The sequence below is a fragment of the Harpia harpyja genome, chromosome 6 (genome assembly GCF_026419915.1).
Source record: "Harpia harpyja isolate bHarHar1 chromosome 6, bHarHar1 primary haplotype, whole genome shotgun sequence".
In the NCBI taxonomy this organism is placed as follows: Eukaryota; Metazoa; Chordata; class Aves; order Accipitriformes; family Accipitridae; genus Harpia; species Harpia harpyja.
In genome coordinates this window covers 2,930,261-2,952,874 of record NC_068945.1, presented here as the reverse complement: position 1 = coordinate 2,952,874, position 22,614 = coordinate 2,930,261, and the positions used below count along the sequence as shown (strand labels likewise).

The following is a 22,614-nucleotide window of genomic DNA, read 5'->3' as shown; positions in this document are numbered from 1 at the left end:
CTGCCCTGCTTGTTGACATAGACCTATCTTTGCGACGCATAACGGTTATTATGTGTGCCATAATAACAATACTAACCATATGCATAATGGTTGTTACGCGTGCCACTTGCCCACAAGGGTAAGTGGGGAAATACTGTACGCTGTGCTCACAATTCTGGATTTTCAGGTGTTGGTATATTTCTCATGTCATGCAGGTACTCTTGAGTCTGCGATGTTTTGTTATTAGCAGAGTGGTCCAAGTACAAGGTATCTACCAGTCCAGTCACTTCAGCCAGTGCTAATGGACAACGGGAATTCCCCTGCTGAGACAGCAGTACACAGAGGAACTGGCAGGGTATTTCTAAATGTTATTGGGTAAGTGTGTACACTGACATAAGACAGGTTTGAAAAACCTGAAACAAGTCTGATAACACACTGGCTCAAGCAGACCAAGGCAAGCTTTTGTGGTGGGGTTTGGGTTTAAGTCATTGATTAAGATGAGGTCTCCCAAAATCTGTCACTGGTGATCTGCAAGCCAGACTGCATGTTTTCAGTGCTCAGCTGCCCGCAAGGGAGGCAACACTATACAGCATGACTTTTCTGCACTTTCAGGTCTGCCTGCTAAGTGAAAAAGGCAAAAAAACCCCAAACCCCAGGTCTGTAAGGGTCAGTATGTCCACACTCACTCACTCTCTTCAGCTCTGTGGACTAGGTGCGGAGAAGGGTGTCAGGAGCTAATGCCACCTAGACGCCCCTCTCTTTTGAAAATGTCGAAAGAAATGCCGATACCACGTTTCCCAGAAATGTTCAGTTCTCCCAGACAGTCCAGGCATTTCAAATGCCCCCAGTTTGTGGACATTTGCCTCTCACACAAAAGGCAACATCTGGATTCTGCCAAGCTGGCAAAGGCCATTTTAAATCCAATTAAAAGCATCGGTTGTCAAATTTCTTTTTAATTAAGAATTTATCAGTGGGAAAAATACTATTAAAAATTAATAGCTTATACTCAGTTACCAAGGTAAGATCATTAGTGGCCAAAATAACCTGTCTTACAGTTAAGTTCTGACACCAGGAATTGAATGACCACTTTCCAGCTCTTTCAGCCTCCTGTACACAATGTCTCAGCTATTACTATTCAAAAAAATGAGTTCCAAAACATGCATCATTAAATTACTCAGAGGAGATCTCAAGTTAGAGGAATTCCAACAGAAATAATTTAAAGTACAAGCACTCCTTGTACCCCATATCATTTTGTGTCTCACTCTTTTATATTGCAACGTAAAATACCTTGCTCCTTTTTAGGAGCATCATCGCTGATGGACACATCAATGCCTTCTTGACCCTTCAAACAGCAAGCTCTGAAGACAATTCCACACTGGTATCCTATCTTCGGGTTGGGTTCACAACTCTGTCCTTGAATTTGGGCAGCCCTTCCCAGCAAACAACAGTAACAACATATCTGTTAAAAAAAAAAAAAAAAAAAGTCAAATCCTAGCTCTGAACAAATCAATACAAATTTTGTCAGTAGTGTCAATAGCGTTATCTCACCTTGGCAAGCTGATGGAAAATTTTCTGCAAACTCTTTAAGAACTCTTGGTATACTTAGGCTCAGACATTTTAATTGTAGTTGAGTTCCATGAGCTCTGCATCTGGCCTACACAGAGCCTGGATCCAGTTCTCACAAATATTGTGCATGTGTGAATGTGTGCGCAAGGTGATGTGAAGGACCAGAATGGTCCACATATGTATATGGAATTTCATTGCTCCCTGCCTGCATAGCCTAATTTCAAATACCAGTGAACAGTGGGAACTCTTAACATCTCTGCTTCCCTTTTGTGTCCAGTCCAATTAAAATGGGACACGATCAATGAAGTGCATAACTCAGTTTAATTATAAACTGCTTACCCAACCTCCCAGCAAAAAATACACCTCTCTGAACTAACAGACAAACCAGCAAACAAGCATGATTCATCCAAGGTTAGTGTTAACAGGTCATAAAGAGAAGCTCTTCTGCTCTGAAAAACAGACTACAGAGTCAAACATTATTTAAAAGCATCCCAGTCCTGACATGGCTTCCAGCAACGAAACATGATCTACCTCTTCCAGACCTGCTGAACTACGCCCCGGAATACACCACAGAAGTGAACACAGGACAAGTTAATCCCATGGAGGTTTCCTTTTCTTTTAAATTAAGGGGACACTGCTGATTATTCAGTTTTCTTCCTTGCTGTTAGAAAGCAGCAAAGATGTTTGGTTCTCTGGAACTGGTGTCTGCCAATTGCTACTGTCATGTAAAAGCAGATTTAAGCTTTTATTGTTAATTTCACTATTCTTCCAGACTCTTTTTTGCTTGAAGAAAATAGCCTGCGCCATTAAACAGAGCAGATGGAATGTAAAATAACTAAACATGGAACTAAATTTCTGTAATTCTGTAATTCGGTGCTTTAAGCACCACACCTATTGAAAAGAAGGCAACTATTACATTTCTTTCATTACTCTCAGATGTATACCCTGCCTATATTCTAAGTTTTCCCTTATATGGTATTATATATGTTTCTCTCTCTGCAAGGCAGTGAAAGGCTCTTTTAAAACCTACAGCAGCATGAAAGTAAAAGAATAAAATCTTTTTTCCTTGTTTCTTCAGTATTTTTTACTTTACAGCATTTTGAAGTATGTAAGTATGCTATTTTGTACTTTGTCTTTAAATACACAGCTGAATCCTTTCCCTGCTGCAGAATGCTGTATGGCAAGAACTATTCCATCCTGGCCAGTGCTGGGGTGTTGTTTTCATGCCCACCGTAACTTTAAGGTACATGTTTTCCCTTATTAACTACTGTTTGGTAGGATGGTTCCTCACTACCTACTTTTTTTACTCGGTTCTCCAACTACTTTCATCCAGTGGCGGATGCTCTGGTTTCATCACTAATATGTCTGGGGTATTTCCATCTTTTCTTGCTTTTCTGGATAACTTTAGAAATAAATACTTGAAGATCTCTTCCAAGAATTGCAACATTTCTGAATATTTATTCTAACACGTCTAACATTTTCCTGAGGCATCCTTCTCAAAGTTTTTAACATCTGTCTATAATTTTGTTGGATTTCCAATTTTCACAACCATAAATTAGAAGACAGAAATGAAAACTGAGCTAAAGATTCTTTGTTTGACTTAAGCTTGCATATTTTTGATAACCAAATCTTATTTAAGTTACTGAATACAGCTGATGCCTTGCCAAATTTTGACATTATATACTTCTGGATATCCTCACTGGCTTCTACTGTTAGTTATATGAATTGACTCAATCTATTTCTTTGTCTTGTCACACAATGCTCAGTTTGGGAGTTATGGAGTTTCTCTGGATTTTTTTGTAAAGAGCTATCATTAATTGCCATTCTTGAAGTGTTGAATAACCTTATGTTCTTTATTTCTTCCAGGTTGAGCCACCACTTGAAAGACCTCTGTCTCCAGCTAATGTAAATCTTCAAGTACAGAACTTGCCAAATCTTGCAATGTCTGTAAGAAACTGTATCCTCATTTAACATAATTGTTGGAACCATTTGTTCCAACCTGTATTTATTCTAACTGTGCATGATGCATCTTCATTTAACATCTTGATAATGATAATAATTTATGTTGCTATACCACAGCCAAAATGATCCGGAGATGGAAAGTGTCAAATGTTTTCTTAACTGATGTTTATGGTAACTGGCTTTTAATATTGACCCTAGAAGATTCTGCACTGGCAGTCCTAAAGGCTAACATTTCCTGTTCAACTAAAGAAAAAAGATGGAGAAGCTGATGAATGGCCTTGTGCTCAGAGCACAGCCGGGACTCTGTAGACTCGCATACATCTCCACATCTCTCACCTGTGAACTGGGAAAGTCACTTTTTCTTTCAGTTCTCTCACTGTGGAATGGTAGTAATATAGCAGTGATAAGGCTAGTTTAACTCATGTTCATGGAGCACTCTGGTATTCTGAGACACAAAGCAGTATGTCATTATAACTATCACTATCCTGGTAAGATTAATCTCAACACTTCCTTTTTCACACTGATTTTTTTCAGGGTTGTTAGTCTATTCTGAAAGACTTTAATCCTTTAGTCCGGAGTGCAGTCTAGACTCCATATTAGTTCAGTTCTTGATGTGTTTGCAGCCATTTTCGAAAGATTGCCAGCTGCCCAGAGGCAGGTTGCAATGACCATTCACCCATTTGCTAGAACCATCGCTGCCTTCAGGGATGGTACAATCTAACAATCGAGTTGTTATTACACACTTTCACTGCCTGTAAGCCTTTGCTTCTTAAGTGATCCCAATAATAATCTCAAACATTTTTTCCTTTGCCTTTCCCCTGTTATTAGCAAAAGCCTATGCAGCTTCAAAGCCATGCCTTGATCTTTGTGTCTGGATACAAAGCTGTGTCCTACTTGAAGTCCTATGATCCCTTGACTGCTCTTATACCTGGCCTTCTCACAGAAAAGAATAAAGATGGAAGGAAAAAAGGAATAAATAGTTACATGTGAGAAGTTTCAAGATTTATTTTTGGTGTGATTAGGAAGAATCTGAAATTGCTTTCATCAATAAGCTCTCTTAATTAGTTAAATTTTCTAATAGTTCTTTATTCTTTATGTCACCATATAAATTACCAGATCTGGAAGAGTGGACCATGTATTAACATTGCTTTTGTGTATCTGTCCACAAGAGGTCTCTCACTTGCTGAAATCCAGACTAACTAGTAGATGCTATGAAAAACAGACAAAAAAATACAAATAACTCAGCAGAATTTTTCAGAACTTTCGAAGATCTGAACAAAAATAGAAAATATGTTCAACAGTCCAAAGCAATAAAACTTCTGCGCTCACCTGATATACACAACCAAAGTATTCTTGACAAAAGTGGGGAGATAAGGCCGTATCTCAATCTTTGGAAAAAGAAAGTACCTATGACAAATTTTGGGGAAAATTTCAGAGCACCTTAAAGAAGGTCAAATTTCTAGAAGGTTCACTCCTTTCTCCAGGGCTGTTGTGGTGGAAACTTTCATAAAACCATTTCTACATCCCCTGTATCGGCAACAAATCTGGAAATTGATTACTGTCTTTTGATGAAGATTTTAAATATTAATTTTGCATCCTTTTTTTCAAGGCAAGAAAAGCTATGCTTCCAAAAAAATGGAGGAGTAAAATTATGCCCATCATTAGCTATGCCTATTGCCTTTAAGTGTAAAAGCTGAGGCAAGTGTTTTCAAAATATGGTCTTTTTATCTTCTTTCCAATCACAAGTTTTGGATTCAAAAGAAAGATTAGCTGCCTCATTTGCTGCAAAGTGCTGCGATTAATCCTACTAATTGAATTACTAAATCACTCTTTCTGCTTCCTTGAAGGAGACAAAGAAGATCCAAGAGATTTCCTATGCTACCTAAACTAAACAAGAACAGACCAACTCAGGCAAAATGAGATTCAAGCCCATGTGAGATGGGCTTGGTGTGAATTAAGAAGTTTGTTTACCACAGCAGGGAACAATTGCCAGATACATGTATGTCTCAAGGTCATCAGATTCAAAATGTATTCAACAAACAAAATGATGAATTGTTCACTGATACTAGATCATAAATCATCTATGTCCATCATGGATCAAAGAGATTATCTACAAAGATACTCCTACAGCTAACTCAGTACAGTTATTAAGTGTAGGATATTCCTATTGGGGGGGTGGGGGGGTGGGGCAGAACATGGCGCACAAAGATTAAATAACACTGACTACGTCTATACCAGTGAATTAAACAGGGACAGAATATGGGCTCAGGCATTGTCCCACAATCATCCGTAATGTTTAAATATTAGCAAGCTCTACTGGCAACTAACATCCTCTCAGACAATGCTGAAGCATGTTTGGAGGTTAGGACAGGCCAGCGAGTGTTCCCAACAGCCCTCATGCACTGTGTTTTGCAAGGGAAAGATGTCAATTATGTGACATGAGCCCAGGCCATTTTGTTTAATAATACAGCTGTCACCATGAAAACCTGCCATCTTTAAAGAAGTCTGGCCATTTTAAAAAGCAAAATCATTAACTTTTCTTCCTCATGCTGACAAGCCCACATAGGAAAACATCAGTCAACTGATGGGAAGTGGGTTTCCTTGAACAGTTTTGTTCTGTTTTAGAGTTGTCTCATGGCATGTGTTTAAAACAGTGCTGCTATTATAAACCTGTCCCTGGTAGCAAGCGCTTGAATCTGCAGAGTACTCGCCATCGCAGTCCTTGTTCATCTGTTCATAGCCCTTCAAAAGTACTGACACAGAGGGCTAAGTATTTTTTCATGCTACATTCAGACTGGGGTGGACAGGCTTCCTAATGGTAAAGGCTGCACAGAGGAATCTCTGTGCTAGGAACAGGGCATACCCTGGACGTGGTCAACAGGTAACATATGTCCTCTCTGGGGGACATGCTCCACCATGGGACAAAATCACACTACACATGCAGACAAGTTTGTGACAACCCAACAATGCCAGCCTCATCAGCATGTGTTACCTTTCTTCTACTCACAGCGAGAACGTGGATTACTTCACAGCCCTGGCATCAGCAGCATCCTACTGCCAGGAACACGATCAAGCAAGCATTTTAAAGAAATATGAAACTTGTGAGTCAGACATTGTCTGCCATCTTCTATAGAGTAGATTTTTTAACTGAATGAACCAAAACATTCAGCATCTTTGAGCAATGGGAAGAATTAAAATCACTCTATTTTCATCACCACTGAAAGAATCCGTAACAGGACCAGAGCTGTTCATGACTGGGTCATGGTCAAGATCATGATCTTAGTGGTGGAACTTTCTTCCCAAAACACTCTGCAGAGTGGTATGTGGTATGAATACGCTCCCTTTCAAGAAATGAGAGACAAAGACAGTAATAAAAGCAGAGGGCAGGGCACAGATTAACTAACGATGCAAATGATAGGCATTTTTATTCTAATATCAAATGCTATTATCACAAGCTTTCAGATGTCTCCATTCAATTGTAAATCAAAGTCATGTTAACTAAGGACACATACACAAGCTGGAATTGTAAGTATGCTGAGAGTATTAACTTCAGCCCTACCCCTTTGGACCACCAATACTGAAAACCACTGAGTTTGCTGTTAGGCCGTGAGGCTCTAATGAAAGCTAAAGTCTGAAACGCATCTGCGTTTCTCACCCATCCCTTCCTACAGCATTGATGTCTTCTCTTCATGCAAAAGTAGTTTCCTAGCCAACTACCCGTTCAAGACTTTCAACCCTTTTGCATTCTACCCTCTGCCTCTGCTAAAATGTAATGAGACAGTCTGCTTCACTCAATAAGGAACTGTCTCTCTCAAAGAAGCACAAAGTGGACAGCCTTAACAGAGACATGAGGTGTAGATGGGAAAAACTTGTTTATGTGCATCAAACTGAGTACAGTGATGTTCAGGGTCAACCCTTAATACCAATCTAGACAGTCAATACCATTTCTTGAAGCCAAACAGGACTAGCTCTAATGTCTTACCTTGAAGTATTCAGCTTCACAGGTAGAATTTTCACCAATATGAGAGTCACACTCCTCACGCACGTTGGCAAATTCAATCCCATCTGAACAGTACTGCTTCTCCAACTGGCTGCGGCAGCACTGTACCTGAGTCATGCTGACAAAAGGATGGAAGCAATGGGAGAAGAATGTCATATATAGGTCAAGAACAGATAATGCAAGTTTTGATAATTAACATTTGTGCTAGTCTCACAGAAAGAGGTTACTGTGGGCACACATTTTAGTTACAAAGTAAAAATATTCTCTAGGAGTAGGCAGAATGTCTAGGTGATATGTTTAATACAGTTTAACTACTGGTCTACCTTGCAGTCTGTCCTAAAAATTTTTTTAAGCAAATGGATAACTTCAACCACATTTGCCACAGGAGCCAAGGTCTCCAGGACTTGCATTCTTGCATGTTTTGTGAGAGCTGGTGGCTGAAGAGAGGACGGTGAGAACCAAATTGGTGCTCCGACTGATGGAAGGGAGAAATCAGGCCCTGGACATTGTGAGAGTCTGCAATCCCATGGGCAGTGTACCCTCGCACCTGCTGCCCCTTGCTCAAACAAACAGGTACGGTATGTTGAAGGAAGCTCAGTGTTGCTCTGTGGGACAAATGGAGATATGGGGAGAAGCGAAGATACCAAGCGAAGTCATAGTGAGAAACAGAGTATATTTGCAAGCAAGAGGTGAAGAAAGACAAAGGAGAGAAGAGTAATACAGGGCAGGAAGATGTGGAGAGGAGACAGGATAAAAATCTGCAGGAAACTCAGCTCTGTTAGTTCCACTGCTCATAAAATCATTCTACTTTATCTCGGTTTCAGTGAATAAATGGAAAACTCCTTCCTGTGGGAAAAAGATCTACGTGAGGAAGCTTTAAACTCCTCCACTCCTATTGCTACTGCCACTTGAATGCAAGAATGAAAGCTCACTGAAGGAGTTATCTCCCCTCTGTCCACTCTGTTTTTATGTGTAACTCTGCTTTGTTAGGTAGCATTGTGGGTGGAGCTTGCAGTTTAAAGCTCTTCCACTGCTATGTCCTGTAATAGACACCAGGAAACACAGAAAAAAGTTGAAGAAGAGTTACAAATCAGATTACACATACAAGGACATAAACATATCCATGTGTTTTGTGATAACCCAATTTCACTAAGAATAATGTTACCTGAGTTCCTAGGGGGAACGGAAATTATCCCAAAGGCAATCCAAGCTGATAAATTCTATTTATAGTACAAAAGGGGCACCTAAAAGGCATGCCCTGATATGTTACAGCTCTGTAAGAAATGTACAGAAAAACCCTATAAACACACTTTTATACCCATCAGCATGGGAAATCTTATGCATCTTACAGACCAACAACATTGAATGCATTCTCTTTGCTGTTAAGAGTATTCACCTATTTTTTTCTTCAACTCTAGTTATTTGAACTGATGAGTAACATCTTTTCAAGGATTACCTAGAAATACATAAAATTATGTAAAGATATTCAGCACACCAATACCTTTTACTCTTAAAAATCCTTTATTTACACTGTTGCAAATTTTGGAAGTATAAGGAAGAGGGGCAGGTTAGCTGCACCACTGAACTACAGGCTTCTCCTACTATCATCTGAGATAAGTGGATTTCCGTGCACCACCTTTGGAGGAGCCTCCCTGCTCTTGATGACCATAGGATAAGCTTTCAGCTCCCAGGCGGCATGAGAGACTCCCTCAGCTCTAAGATCAGGCCATCCAGTCCAGCCCACTAAAAGCAGGGGACATGTGGGTAGTGGGCTCAGATTCCGCATCTCTGTGCATATTGGTGAGGCGAGGTTGTCAAACTACATTCCTGAAGATTCCCCATTCTTATTTATTGGGTTTTGTAATGGTCTGACTGTGCAGTTCTCACTTGGACAAAAACAGCTATGAGATTTCAATGCATAGGAACAAAACCAGGATAAGTTCATGAACAAATTATTCAAAAATAGACTCTAAAGTCAAGAAGTTAAGCCCAGGACAGTAACTTTACTTGGCAGAATATTTGAAGGTTTTGATATTTGATTTAGTTCCAGTTTGGAAGAATATGTAGCTTTTTTGTTGCTGAAATTCCCTCTGAAGCAGAATTTCCATTCCCTGCCCAGCTCTGGGGTGGTCTGACTGTCAGGATTTTGGAAGCCTGTAAAACCTGAACTTCAAGCCCAAGAGTGTGGGAGCTGAGACTTTCCAGCTCCTTCAGCCCTCCAAGTCCTGTTGAGGAGCTAGATATGTTAGCCACAGACAAACAAACAAACAAACAATAGCAGTCTTTCAGTAGATCTGTTTGATTTCCAGTGTGGCTTTTTTTTTTTTCAAATAAAAGTAATATCTTTGAAATCTCTGACAAATTGGCAATTTCAACCAAAACAAAAAAGTTTCTTAAAATGTTTCCCACAGCTGTATTCATAAGTCATGTGGCCCACCCCAACTGTAACAAGGAATTAAACATCAATTGAATACTAGATTAAAACACCATTTGTTCATTCTCAGAACAACAACAATAAAAATCACACTTCATTGCCCAAATCCTACAGTGAAGTTGCACTGGTAGCAAATATTGCTGGAGACTGTAAACACTTGTGTGGCTGTAACAGAGGTAGAAATCCTTGAAAGATGGCAGAGAAAAATGCTAGAAAAATCTGCACAGCACTGGTCTTCCAGCTGCAACTTAGCCTGCCCAGCTGGCCATCCTCTTCCCTTTGCACACCAGCCCACGTGCGGATAGTCACTAGAGTATACCACCACAAGCTCTTCAGACTCCAATACTGTTGAGATGAAGAGTGTTTCTCCCTGTCTTTGGTAAGTTATGTGTGTCTTCCTGGCTTAGACCCTAATATAATAAATACCCACTTTCTACTTCACAGCAGAGTAAAGGAGCCATCTCTACCTGCTAATAGGACATCTGGATTTGTCTCTTCGTGTAAAACCTTTCAACTCTTCCTGTGTAGCATTCCTATTAACTTCATGTCTACAGACAGCTTACAATATTGGTGTCTAAAAAAAGAAAGCAGAGGAGTACTTTCCTGTGGGGGTTTTTTTTTAATTACTCATAATAATTAAAAAGGCCAAAGGCTACTTCCTCCTTATCTGCCCTATTTTGAATTTCAGTTAAAACAGTGCAACAGAAATTTATTGAAATAAATAGGAATTAACAACATGGCTGAAATCTTAAAACACTAAATATGGAATCTCTAGGAGCATGAGGCCTCACAACTGACATTCACTCAGGATACTTCAAGTAAAATCATGCATCTCTGAAAGACAAGTTTTATTCATGGCTCACTAGTGAATGGAAATCACTCAGACATTTAAAAAATCCTTATTCTTTGTTGCAGATGCTGATCTAAAATTAAATTTATTTCATTACTAGGTAATTTGATTATAAATCAAGTTAAGGAATCATGTTTTATATTCTCACTTTTACTTTCCGTTAAAATGTAACCAATGTAACTGATTTTTCATGGAATAAATTTCCAGCTGAAAATCTACAAGCCCATTAACCTCCACAATCCTTTCACATTTATTATTCTCCTTCCCAGAGGATGCACTCCTAAACCAGCACGGATTTTGTAATCACCTACTTTCCCTTTCATTTCTTTCCATACAAGCATTAAAATTTAACTTTGCTCTGAAAACAATGTCTTTGTTGTCAGTCTAATTTCATTACCCCCTGCCTCTCTCATTCTACTTACTAGCCTGTGTTCAAACTATGTCAGTGCTATTCATGTGCACAGTGGAAGGTCTTGGACAAAAAATATTAAACTTAAAAAGGGAATGATTCCACTCCAGAATTATTTTGCAAAGACAAGCTGGGTCTTCCACCCTTAGTCCTTTCAGTTTGCAGTTCAACATACAACAGAAATGAACTTAGGAAAATTAAGAGCAAGAGCAAGATCTGGTATTATGAGTGCCACAATATGACAAATGAAAATAATAAAGAGTGCCTTAACAATGAAAATACATATATTCGATCATGTGCTATAAATTAGCAAAGGACTCAAGTAAAAATAATTGATTCAACAAACCTCAAAATTTATCAGCTGCAATCCATAAACAACTTTGTAGATTACATAATAAAAGTTTTCTTGAAGGTGAAGGGCAAAATTATATTGATATCATATATTATGTAGAGAAATAATACTGATAACATTGTGGCAGAGAAGGACTGAGTTTGACATTATTCACAAAGTGAAGTAAGCAAGTTATCCTAAATGAGTGGGAATAAAACCCTGACAACATAGAAGACTGTTCTTCTATCCCTCTGACTGTGAAGCCAAAAATCTCAGTGACTGTGAGGCACACTTAGTAGGCTACAGTGAAGAGAGAATAATTAATAAAGACAACTTCTCCAAAAATAACTTTAACAGCTTTTTCAGACATAAAACTGTCACAACTTTGATGTCCAAAATCTCAGGCTCTTCCAGACTTACAATGGCATAAATCAATAAACATCTATCAGCAGTTAAGCATCTGGCGCCTATCACTCCAAACACTCTTGTCTTATTATTTCCTTGTGTTCCTGTCTGAGTCTGTATCCAAGTGCTGCCACTTGTCTCTGCTTGGGAACACAGATCACCTTTTTGTTCTGTTTTTGCACAGTACCTAGCAAAGTGTTCCGTAGCTTCTTCTTTTATGCATTCTTGCAACACTAATAATAAATAATGTTATTCCCAATGTAACTCCAAAAAGACTTCACACAGTGCTAAAGACATGCAATTCTCATATGGAGATACGCTGTTTCTGGCCCAGGAATTAAGTTCACTTGCTAAGAGCTCTGGGCAGGGGAAACTCTTCATTTTGAAAGGAAGAAGATTTATTGGGCAGGTTGAGTTCCAAAAATAAATGGCAGCTGTTTCCAGCTGCTGCAAGTTTAAGCACATCACAAGAAAATGGATGAAAGGGGAAAAAGCTGCTGTTATGACAGCCAAAGATATTATTCATCAAAACTCTACACTCGTATTTACTGATTCATGAAGACACAGAGAAAAATACTGTCATTGTCCAGAGTGATAATATAATGAGGTATACTCATTTGTGGGACACGCAACCACTATAAGAGATTGCAGACATCACTGGACATTGAGCCCAGAGCCTTGTTTCAACTTAAATGCAACTGAGTAACAGTAGCCAGATGGATCTTACTAATTCAGGTGAACTTCAGACAGCGGGCTGGCTCATCTGTGGTGTAGGACAAGTACATCTGCAGTTTGAACTGTACCATATTCAGCAAGTAACACTCACACAGATGGCAACTCCCTCAAGGACCACAAGAAATTTCAGGGGAAGAATGCTAAAAAGACATTGAAACCCAGAACTGTCAGCTTGTTTCTAGGATGCACAGCAAATAAGAGAATGTCAGTGCTTGTGTGGAAACCCTTCTTGATTACTATGAATGTGCTTTAAATGCCTGGGAAAAGGTCAAGGGAGTGCAATTCTAATTCAATAAGGCAGCCTGTTCCTCACACAAACAAAATAAACGCAAAAGAAATCCTAGCAGTGGTGGGCTTGCTTTGAGTGAAGGACTGAATCTGAGATGTCATTATGTTATTACTATTCTAAGAAGAGGATTCAAGAACAGCACGTAAATTCTTGTAAAGCGTGCTGGGCAAAGTACTCACATCCAATCTGTTCTGTGTTGCACGGTCTTTGCAAAGTAATTGCACAAAATCATTTTTACTTCAGTAACTTCATCAAATCTGCTCACTTCACAATGTATTCTTCCCTTGCATTCAACTGCTAACCTTGCAAACCCAAGCTGAAATAGGCCGGGCAAACAGCTCCATCTGGCATGAAGTAATATGGGTTTGTACACCCAAGAGGCTTGTTTTTTAGAGCATGCACTCACATGATGTACACTGTCCAATGCTGTGCTGCACTAGACAGTCAAAAGATCCCAGCTGGGGTTTAAACAACCACATAAATGATAGGTATCTGTCCCCCAGCAGCTCCCACTGCGTGTAGGTATCTAAATGGGAAGCAAGTTCTTTTGAAACTCTGTAACCAATAAGGCATCCTGTGCCATATTCTCACCTGCTTAGACCTCAGCAAGTGCAATGAACCTGGTTTTGCTCGCATCTCTGTGCAGTAGGAATAAATGTACCAAATCAGTGTCATTACCCTCATGTGCTTGCAAAAGCAATCATGCTCCCTCACTGTTCATCCTGGCTCCAGTCACACCAGCAATTAGGAGAAGAATTGGCCCTTCTTTTGTGTCTGAAATGGCATCATAAAGTGACTTTGCTGTACCTCTCACAGACATGCCAGTTTGCAATCATAACTGGAGCAAAATAGTATTGCCATTGAAGAAAGTAGTCAAAGGTGCCAATTTTACTTAGTCATTTTTAGAGTGGAGCCAAGATTCAGGGGGAGCTATGTTTATTTATCATACAGTCATGAATAGATGCATGAATTTATCCACTTCTTTTTTTGTCAATCAGTGCTCATGCCTCTCACAGAATATGTGAGATTTCCAATTTACCATTACACCACTATAATTTTCTTAATTATACATCAGTTATGCACAAAAACTAGATGAACTATTAGTAAGCTTTTTTCAGTTCCTAAGAAGTCCTAAAGACTCTCTAAAATGGCAATCTTTAAAAGAATAAATTACACTTACAGCAGAATCGCAACTCACATTAATCAAATGATCATTAAATCATCAAGATTCTCGCTCCCAGATTGTTCAGTAAACTTGGTTTCCTGTTTTTCCTGCCTCTGTTTTGTCTGTAACTCTTCTGACTCTTCAAGTATTTCCTAAATTGGGATTTAAGTCCTATCTGTCAATTCTTCTGCGTAAGAGACTGCTTTCAATGCCAATATAAATGCAAAAGTCAGAAAACATGGACAAGCTTGCCTGCAAGACACATTCTTTCCGTAATAAAGATCAATCCAACACTTCTACTATTACCAATGTTAAATGTTAAATCACTTTGCAATCCATTTGAAAAGATAGAGGGAAGCAATGTACTCTGTTTTAAATATAAAGTTCTCTGTGAAACTGCCCCCAAACTATCAACCACAAATTTAGCTCCACAAATTAAATGTAACAAGTGTATTTAACAGCAAAAATAACACAAACTATCAATAGAAAAAATATGAATGCCCCAATCATATAAAAGATTCAGTTTAACCAAAATATTACTGTGGAAATAATTTTAATATTTAACTTCATTATTTCATTTTCTAGTTTATGTAATAGAAATTAGTATCCTATTAAATGTCTGCAGAATTAAGAAATCTATTTATAAAGTAAAGGTTACTATTTTCTACGGTGAAATATGTTTGACAGAAGTCGGACACTCTAAGTAACTAGGAATCTTGAGTTAAGCTTGAAGTTCCCCCATCCAGCAATACAACTAATAACTGCAAGACAATTATCTGCGTGGCACCACACAGGAGAAACAGTTTTAAAAGACTGTCTTACATACATACATCTGTATCTATGCAATCTATAGATTATTCATGTAGAGGATCTGCTGTGTTTCTTGAAAAACTTTTGGCCAAGAATTTGGACTGCCGCTGGGCTAGATTCACAATCAGCATAAACTGAAGAAGCTTTGCTGACATTAGTGGAGACATGCTGAGATACATTGACTGTAGGCAGAGTCCAAGCTCTGTGAGTAGAGTACAGCAGAAAAACTGACTAAGAGAAAGCACACGTCAAACAGGTTAGAGCTGGGTGACTCTGCATTAGACTAACAGCAAAAATTAGAAGGACTTAATGGAATAAAAGTAGGTACTCAGGTTTTCCCAAGGCTAGACATGGATTTGGAAAACTCGGATTTAAGAGCTGGGTGCTTCATCTTATAATCAGTTTTCATACTTGCCATTCCCATGGTTCTACATGAAAACATAAACTATAGTTTAATATATAATACGTAACTATATACCTGCATTCTCTGGACTCAGATATTAACGGTAGAGAAGTACATATTCTGTTTTTATTTGCCCATTCAATACCCTTGTCACAGCATTCTTCCATTGAAAGATCTGCAGAAATGAGGAAAAAAAGAAAAACACAACAATATATTTAATACAACCTTAGTAAATGGTATTGCATCTGCCAGTTAAAAAAAACAAACAACAAAAGAGGGTCAGTTCATTTTTCCCTCCCTAATGTACACACAGAATAGCGCACCCATCCAAAAGGCAGCCATGGCCAAATGAAGCATCTGTTAGCACCCTGCATCAGCCCAAGTGCTGGAAGTATTCTTTCCTCAGTGAAGCAAACTGCAGTTTCGCTTAGCCTTCCACAGGGACTGATACTCCAGCAGAAAACAGTTCAGATAGATAGAGTCCTGCACAATAAAAGGATCTGTTGGATTGCACTCCTTTACTATCAAAAGCTGCAGTAGCAATAAGCAACCTTTTAAAATCCTGAAGAATACAGGATAAATCACTATCTGATATGAAAGAAAGATGAATCTCATTACAAGTTAATTTGCAGAACTATTTTTTCCTGAGGTTATTATCCAATTAATCTGTTTTACTGAAAAGTAAAAGTCTGTAATTGCTAAAGTATTGTACAGAGAGACAGAAAGGTATATGGTATTTTGATCACTTAACATATGAAAGAAAAATTAATATAGATACCAACCCTGAAACTAAGGGGAAAAGCATACTGAAGGTAATTATTTGTGCAGAGTATGATTTTTGCAAAGGTACCTAATTTAATAAAACTAAATACTGTTAATGAACTGACAAGCACTACAGGTTTGCTTCATATTCCAAGTGCAAAAGTTCACTGCACAGCAGGTGTATCAGAACTTGGAATAAAACATGAGTCACATTTTCCTATTAATTATCTTGTAGTCCGGATGCTGAACAGCTCCTTGTATAACAAATATGCAATCTGTGTAAAAAAAAATTTGATTATCAAGAGGGACAGCTTTGTAATGTTTTCTCTTTGATTCCTAAGTTTTTTGACTGATGGCCCTGACAGGCTGCACTCAGGAGTGCTGAGGGAGCTGGCTGATGTCACTGCCAGGCTACTCATTATTATCTTTGAGAGGTCATGGCAAATGAGAGAAGTTCCTGAAGAACGAAAGAGAACAAATGTCCACCCTGTCTTCAAGAAGGACAAGAGAGAAGGTCTGGGAAACTACAGACTGGTCAACGTCTTCTCACTGTCTGGGAAGGCGATGGAGAAAATCCTCCTGGAAACAATGTCCAAACACATGAAGGACAGGAAGGTGATCAGGAGAAGTCAGACTGGATTTATGAAGGGGATATCATGCTTAACCAACCTCACAGCCTTCTACTAGCTAGCTTGGTGCATGAGGGGAGAGCAGTAGATGTTGTTTACCTTGACATCAGTAAGGCTTTTGACAGTCTCCCATAACACCCTCATAGACAAGCTGACAGTGTACAGATTAGGTAAGTGGGCAGTGAGGGGGACTGACAACTGGCTGAATCGCCAGGCCCAGAGGGCTGTGATCAGGGGCATGAAGTCCAGCTGGAGGCAAGTCACTAGTGGTGTACCTCAGGGGTCAATACTGGTTCCAACGCCGTTCAGCACCTTCATTAACGACCTGGACACTGGGAAAGAGTGCATCCTCCACAAGTTCACAGATGATACAAAACTGGGAGGAGTGGCTGATGCACCAGATGGTTGTGCTGCCATCCAGAGGGATCTCAACAGGCTGGAGAAAGGGGCAGTGAGGAACCTCATGAAGTTCAACAAAGGGAAATGCAAAGTCCTGCATCTGGGGAGGAATAAGCCCTGTGCACCAGTACACACTGGGGGCTTACCAGCTGGAAAACAGCTCTGCAGAGAAGGACCTGAGTGTCCTGGTGGACACCAAGTTGATCATGAGCCAGCAATGCACCTTCACAGCAAAGGCTGCCAACACCATCTTGGGCTGCATTACACAGAGCACTGGCAGCAGGCTGAGGGAGGCGATCCTTCCCCTCTGGATTCCTCCAGGAATCACACCTGGAGTACTGTGTCCTGTCCTGAGCTCCCCAGTTCAAGAAAGATAGGGACTTACTGGAGTAAGTCCAGTGCAGGGCCAGCAAGATGATTTATGCACTGGAGTATGTTTCATATGAGGAGAGACTGAGAGAACTGGGACTCTTTAGCCTGGAGAAAAGGCGGCTCAGGGGGGATCTGATTGATGTTTACCTAATGGGAGGGGATGAAGAAGAGGGAGCCTCTCAATAGTGTCCACTGACAGGACAAGAAGAAATTGGCACAAATTACACCACATGAAGTTCCATCTGAACAGAAGAAAACACTTTACTGTGAGAGTGTTCAAACACTGGATGATCCCAAGAGGTCCCTTCCAACCTAAATGATTCTGTGACTGATTACTTAATGAAATATAAGTAAGTCCCTTTCATCTGTAGGTTGCTGTGCTGCACAGGGGAAGGTAAATCTCATTTATTTCTTTTTGATGGAGAAGCCAAAGCACAGAAGGATTAAATGACTTGTCCAAATTACACAGCAAGCTGGTGGCAGAACAGGGAGTGCACACCAGGTCATTCCCAGACCATCTCTCTCCACTGGATCATAAAATGCCTCACATGATTTTCTCATTCTTAGTTTTGCTCCAAGCACATCTAAAGGGTGCAAAATTCAGTAAGCAGCAGCATTATATTCAAGACTATCCATCTTCACAAATGACTTCCTGCAGAGTCCGATAAGGACAAGCATCTGTCTCCTCTGGTTCTCCCTATACTAGTTACAAAGCCCAGGTGTTCCTGATGTATGGGTGCTATAGCCTCTTCCATCTGTCCATGTATCCACCTCCTAACCTGCTGCAGTTATCAAAATAAGCAGAAATATTATTTAACCTGTTCATGATCACACTTACTTTGACACACATCAGACAGAGTTTACATGAGTACCTCAACTGGCAGATCTTCATATATGGGAAAGTAAAAAGCAGCTGAAAGCAAGTAGAGAAGATAACCCCCTCCAGTAACTCAGATGTTTGCAGGGAACAACGTATATTCCTGACAAGTGATTATAATTGTGATGGGTTGACCCTGGCTGGACGCCAGGTGCCCACCAAAGCCATTTTATCACTCCCCCTCCTCCTCAGCTGGACAGGGGAGAGAAAATATAACAAAGAGCTTGTGGGTCGAGATAAGGACAGGAGAGATCACTCACCAATTACCATCACGGGCAAAACAGACTCAGCTTGGGGAAAATTAACTCAATTTATTACAAATCAACCAGAGTAGGGTAATGAGAAATAAAACCAAATCTCAGAACACCTTCCCTCCACCCCTCCCTTCTTCCCAGGCACAACTTCACTCCTGGATTCTCTACCAACCACCCAGCGGCACAGGGGGACGGGGATGGGGTTTACGGTCAGTTCATCACATGTTATTTTCTGCTGCTTCATCCTCCTCAGGAGGAGGACTCATCACACTCTTCCCCTGCTCCAGTGTGGGGTCCCACCCATGGGAGACAGTCCTCCACGAGCTTCTCCAACGTGGGTCCTTCCCACGGGCTGCAGTTCTTCACGAACTGCTCCAGCGTGGGTCCTTTCCACGGGCTGCAGTCCTTCAGGCACAGACTGCTCCAGCGTGGGTCCCCCACGGGGTCACAAGTCCTGCCAGCAAACCTGCTCCGTGGGCTCCTCTCTCCACAGATCCGCAGGTCCTGCCAGGAGCCTGCTCCAGCGCGGGGTTCCCACGGGGTCACAGCCTCCTTCGGGTGCCCACCTGCTCCACCGTGGGGTCCTCCACAGGCTGCAGGTGCATATCTGCTCCATCGTGGACCTCCATGGACTGCAGGGGGACAGCCTGCCTCACCATGGTCTTCATCACCACGGGCTGCAGGGGAATCTCTGCTCTGGCGCCTGGAGCATCTCCTCCCCCTCCTTCTGCACTGACCTTGGTGTCCACAGGGTTGTTTCTCTTACATGTTCTCACTTCTCTCTCCGGCTGCCGTTTCCCGTCTGTCCCAAATTTCTTCCTTCTTAAAAATGTTATCACAGAGGCGGTACCACTATCGCTGATTGGCTCGGCCTTGGCCGGCGGTGGGTCCGTCTTAGAGCCGGCTGGTATGGGCTCTCTCGAACACAGGGGAAGCTTCCAGCAGCTTCTTACAGAAGCCACCCCTGTAACCCCCCCCACTACCAAAACCTTGCGACACAAAGCCAATACAATAATCCAACAATTCAAAGCAAAAAGGAAAGAGTTAAATGAGATTTTAGGATGCATCAGTCATCTTAGGGTAGGTACTCTTAAGATAGTTATCAATTCTACCTTGCAAAGCTCTGGAGTACTGAGCATAATTCTGGCTATCCCTCTTTAGGAAAGATTACATCAAAATGGAAAATCTGTAAAGAAAGGCTAGGAGCATGGTCAGGGGAATCAAAGCCCTATTTTATGAGGAGAAACTGGAAGAAATTTTAAGCCTAGATAAGTAAAGCTTGTGAAAGGATGTGGTGGTTCCTGTCAACAAATATTACTGCAGTAAACAATAATCAGAATTATGGGATCAAGTAAACCAAACATTTTTTAATAAGAAAATCATTATACTTATAAACAGAATTACATTAAATGTTAGTTTATAACAGCGTTCTGTACTCTATGACCCAGGTCACCCTTCTAGTCTTACTCACATACCCAAAATAATGGTTAAAATTCTGTCATTATAAAGTCAAGCCAATATTTCTCTTGAATTCCTCAGCGTGTCCAGAATTCATGCCAGTGTCTGAAAGCTAATTGTAGTTTATAATGCTACAGACAAAATCAGTCTTGTAAATAAATATCCGTCTGTGGCGAAAGACATGAATTTGTGTCTGATCTCTTCTTTGGGAATACAGACCCTGTCTGGTGCTCTCTGTCTGCCAGTGTATTGCTAACAAACATTATATGCATCAGATTTCATACAACGTGTTACAAATAACCGTATTTTTAGTGCTGTTGTCTGCAATCAATCTTAACTGTGTTGAAAAATGATGCACATTTAAGTGAAGTGCAGAGCTGGCTGCAGGTTTTTGCAAGGCTTTGTACAAAAGGGTCTTCAGCCAAGTTCCTGCCCAGAAGGACAATCCCTGGCTCTGGACACCAGTTCTTCCCTCCCAGCTCTGGCAACACACCTCTACTCCAACCAAATAACTCAAGAATTCAAAGCAGGCCAAGCTAAGCAAGCTCGTCTGTAGGAGTGCATCCAGACAAAGAAGGATTTCGGATAGTTTGTTGAGGGAAAACTGTGGTCCAGGCTCATTGTTTTGGTGACATCACAATTCATATCCTCCAAAGATCCTGCCAAAAATCTCTTGAGAATAGAGGGAAGTGAAAAACAAGCAGTAAAAAAAAGACTCCACCCTCAAGGCCATTCTTCTAAAACATAACAATAAACCAGTGAAAAACATTTTCTCTAGCTTGGCTTTGCAATTTGCTTTTAAAAATGGTCATTCGCAGACAAATCTCTACTCTTTCAAAGTCTCAGAAAGTGCGTGTCTCACACTTTGGGTGTCAACTCCTGATTGCACTGGAATTGGTTCTGACTATTTTGGCATTAGGAGTTGTTAACGAGTAGAAACAGGACAGACTTATCGTCTCATAACTGTATTTTTCCAGTGTTGTGGATTCAACTGTACATGTGCATATTCATGTGGCTCCCAGTTGGAAATCTTTGGGCAGGCAGTTCATACCGAGGCCATTTGTGCCTCCTTACAACCTCTTCAGGGGACCAACAGCATGGGGGGGCCATGGCCTCTCTTCAGTTTCTCATAACTAGAAGTTTGTAATGCAGGGTGTCTGAAAGGAAGGGGTAGTGGAAAGCAGATGGTAGAAACTACTCCGATTACGACATCTTGGAGAATCTCACTTACTGTGCAGAAAGTGATGGTTCTTTTTTCTCTGAATGTGACCATGTGTCTTTTACTGCAGTTTTTGGGGTTGTGGCACCCCTCAGAGCTGGAGTGCCAAAGACGATCAACTAGAAATTACAGTACTGCTCTTCTGAATCTGGTGCCCCTTCAACTGTTTTGCCAAGTGCATAATGTTTCATGCAAATCAGACAGAGAAATCTCAGGTGTCTGAGAGACAAAACACTTCTAGGAAAGGCTGATGATATTGTGTGTGTTCAGCTGAAATGTGCCCTTTTACTTGGGGGAGAAACCCTACAGGAAGGTTGTAACATGCAGGAATACACTGCCTGGTCCATTTTGTAAGTTTGTGGAGCAATTGTTCAGCTTTTTGGTATCACAAGACAGAAAAATATGAAGATAAAACCAGAGATCTGTTAAGATGGTAGCATGTTTACTTCCTTTTCACTCAGATACATTAATTTTGCACACCAATTGACTAATTGAGAAAAATCCAAGTCTATTTTGGATAAAATCAAACACAGCTTTATCACTACATTGTCCCTGTAAAAAAGTATGCGCAGCAAGGCATCCAAAAGAACTTGAGTCATGTTAGTATGATAACAGCAAGGATGCCTGTCTTGATGTTAAGGTGGTATATGTAGTATTCTGAGAGAGATTTCAGGAGTCTCAGGAAGAGGACAGTAGAAACACAGCTGGAAATCAGATCTCTAATTTTACTAAAGCTGTCATGAAGAAGAGCTATCAGATAAGAAGCGATTAAAGGTCACACAAATTCGAACATTTTGTGCATGATGCATTCATGTGCTAGCTATGAACTATGCTTACATAGACAAAATGTGTATGAGCATATGGTTGTTTTAAAAAAAGGTAGCTTACTAATCTTAACAGGATTGCCATACTGTGTGGGAGTTCAAAGCAAAAAATGTGGTTAAAATCTGTATAACCTTAGACTTTTATGATGTAATAACTGCTTATTCAGCTGCTACAGTGAATATTTTCTGCAAAAGAAAGATAAGCTTAAGAATGTTACCCAAAAGCATGATTCCTGGAATGAGAAACCCTGAATTGTTTCTCGGAATTCTGCAAAAAATAAGCAGAAGTAAAAAGGACTGGCTAATTTTCAGGGCAGTAGCATTCCAGCTAGATCAAAAAGGGACAGATTTTTTTAAGTAACAATCTACAATGGCAGCTATTCTGTACCGCTGATGATGATGGAAAAGCCTATGTACAATCTGGCATTAGATAGCTGTTCATTACTCAGTGCTGATCTATGGAACAGTTATAAAACTGATGA

At 40.3% G+C, this 22,614-nt stretch overlaps 1 protein-coding gene across 4 annotated transcripts in view; it reads right to left on the bottom strand.

Moving 5' to 3' along the window:
• The window catches only part of FBLN1 (fibulin 1), an 89,893-nt gene that overhangs the window by 51,996 nt on the left and 15,283 nt on the right, over window positions 1-22,614 (bottom strand). For all 4 annotated transcript variants that reach the window (XM_052790136.1, XM_052790134.1, XM_052790133.1 and 1 more), the window contains exons 2-4: window positions 15,414-15,513; window positions 7,490-7,625; window positions 1,267-1,438 (exon numbers count right to left, since the gene is read on the bottom strand). In XM_052790136.1, coding sequence (XP_052646096.1) covers window positions 1,267-1,438; window positions 7,490-7,625; window positions 15,414-15,505 — 400 coding nt within the window. In that variant the 5' untranslated portion in view covers window positions 15,506-15,513. The remainder of the gene's footprint in view (window positions 1-1,266; window positions 1,439-7,489; window positions 7,626-15,413; window positions 15,514-22,614) is intronic.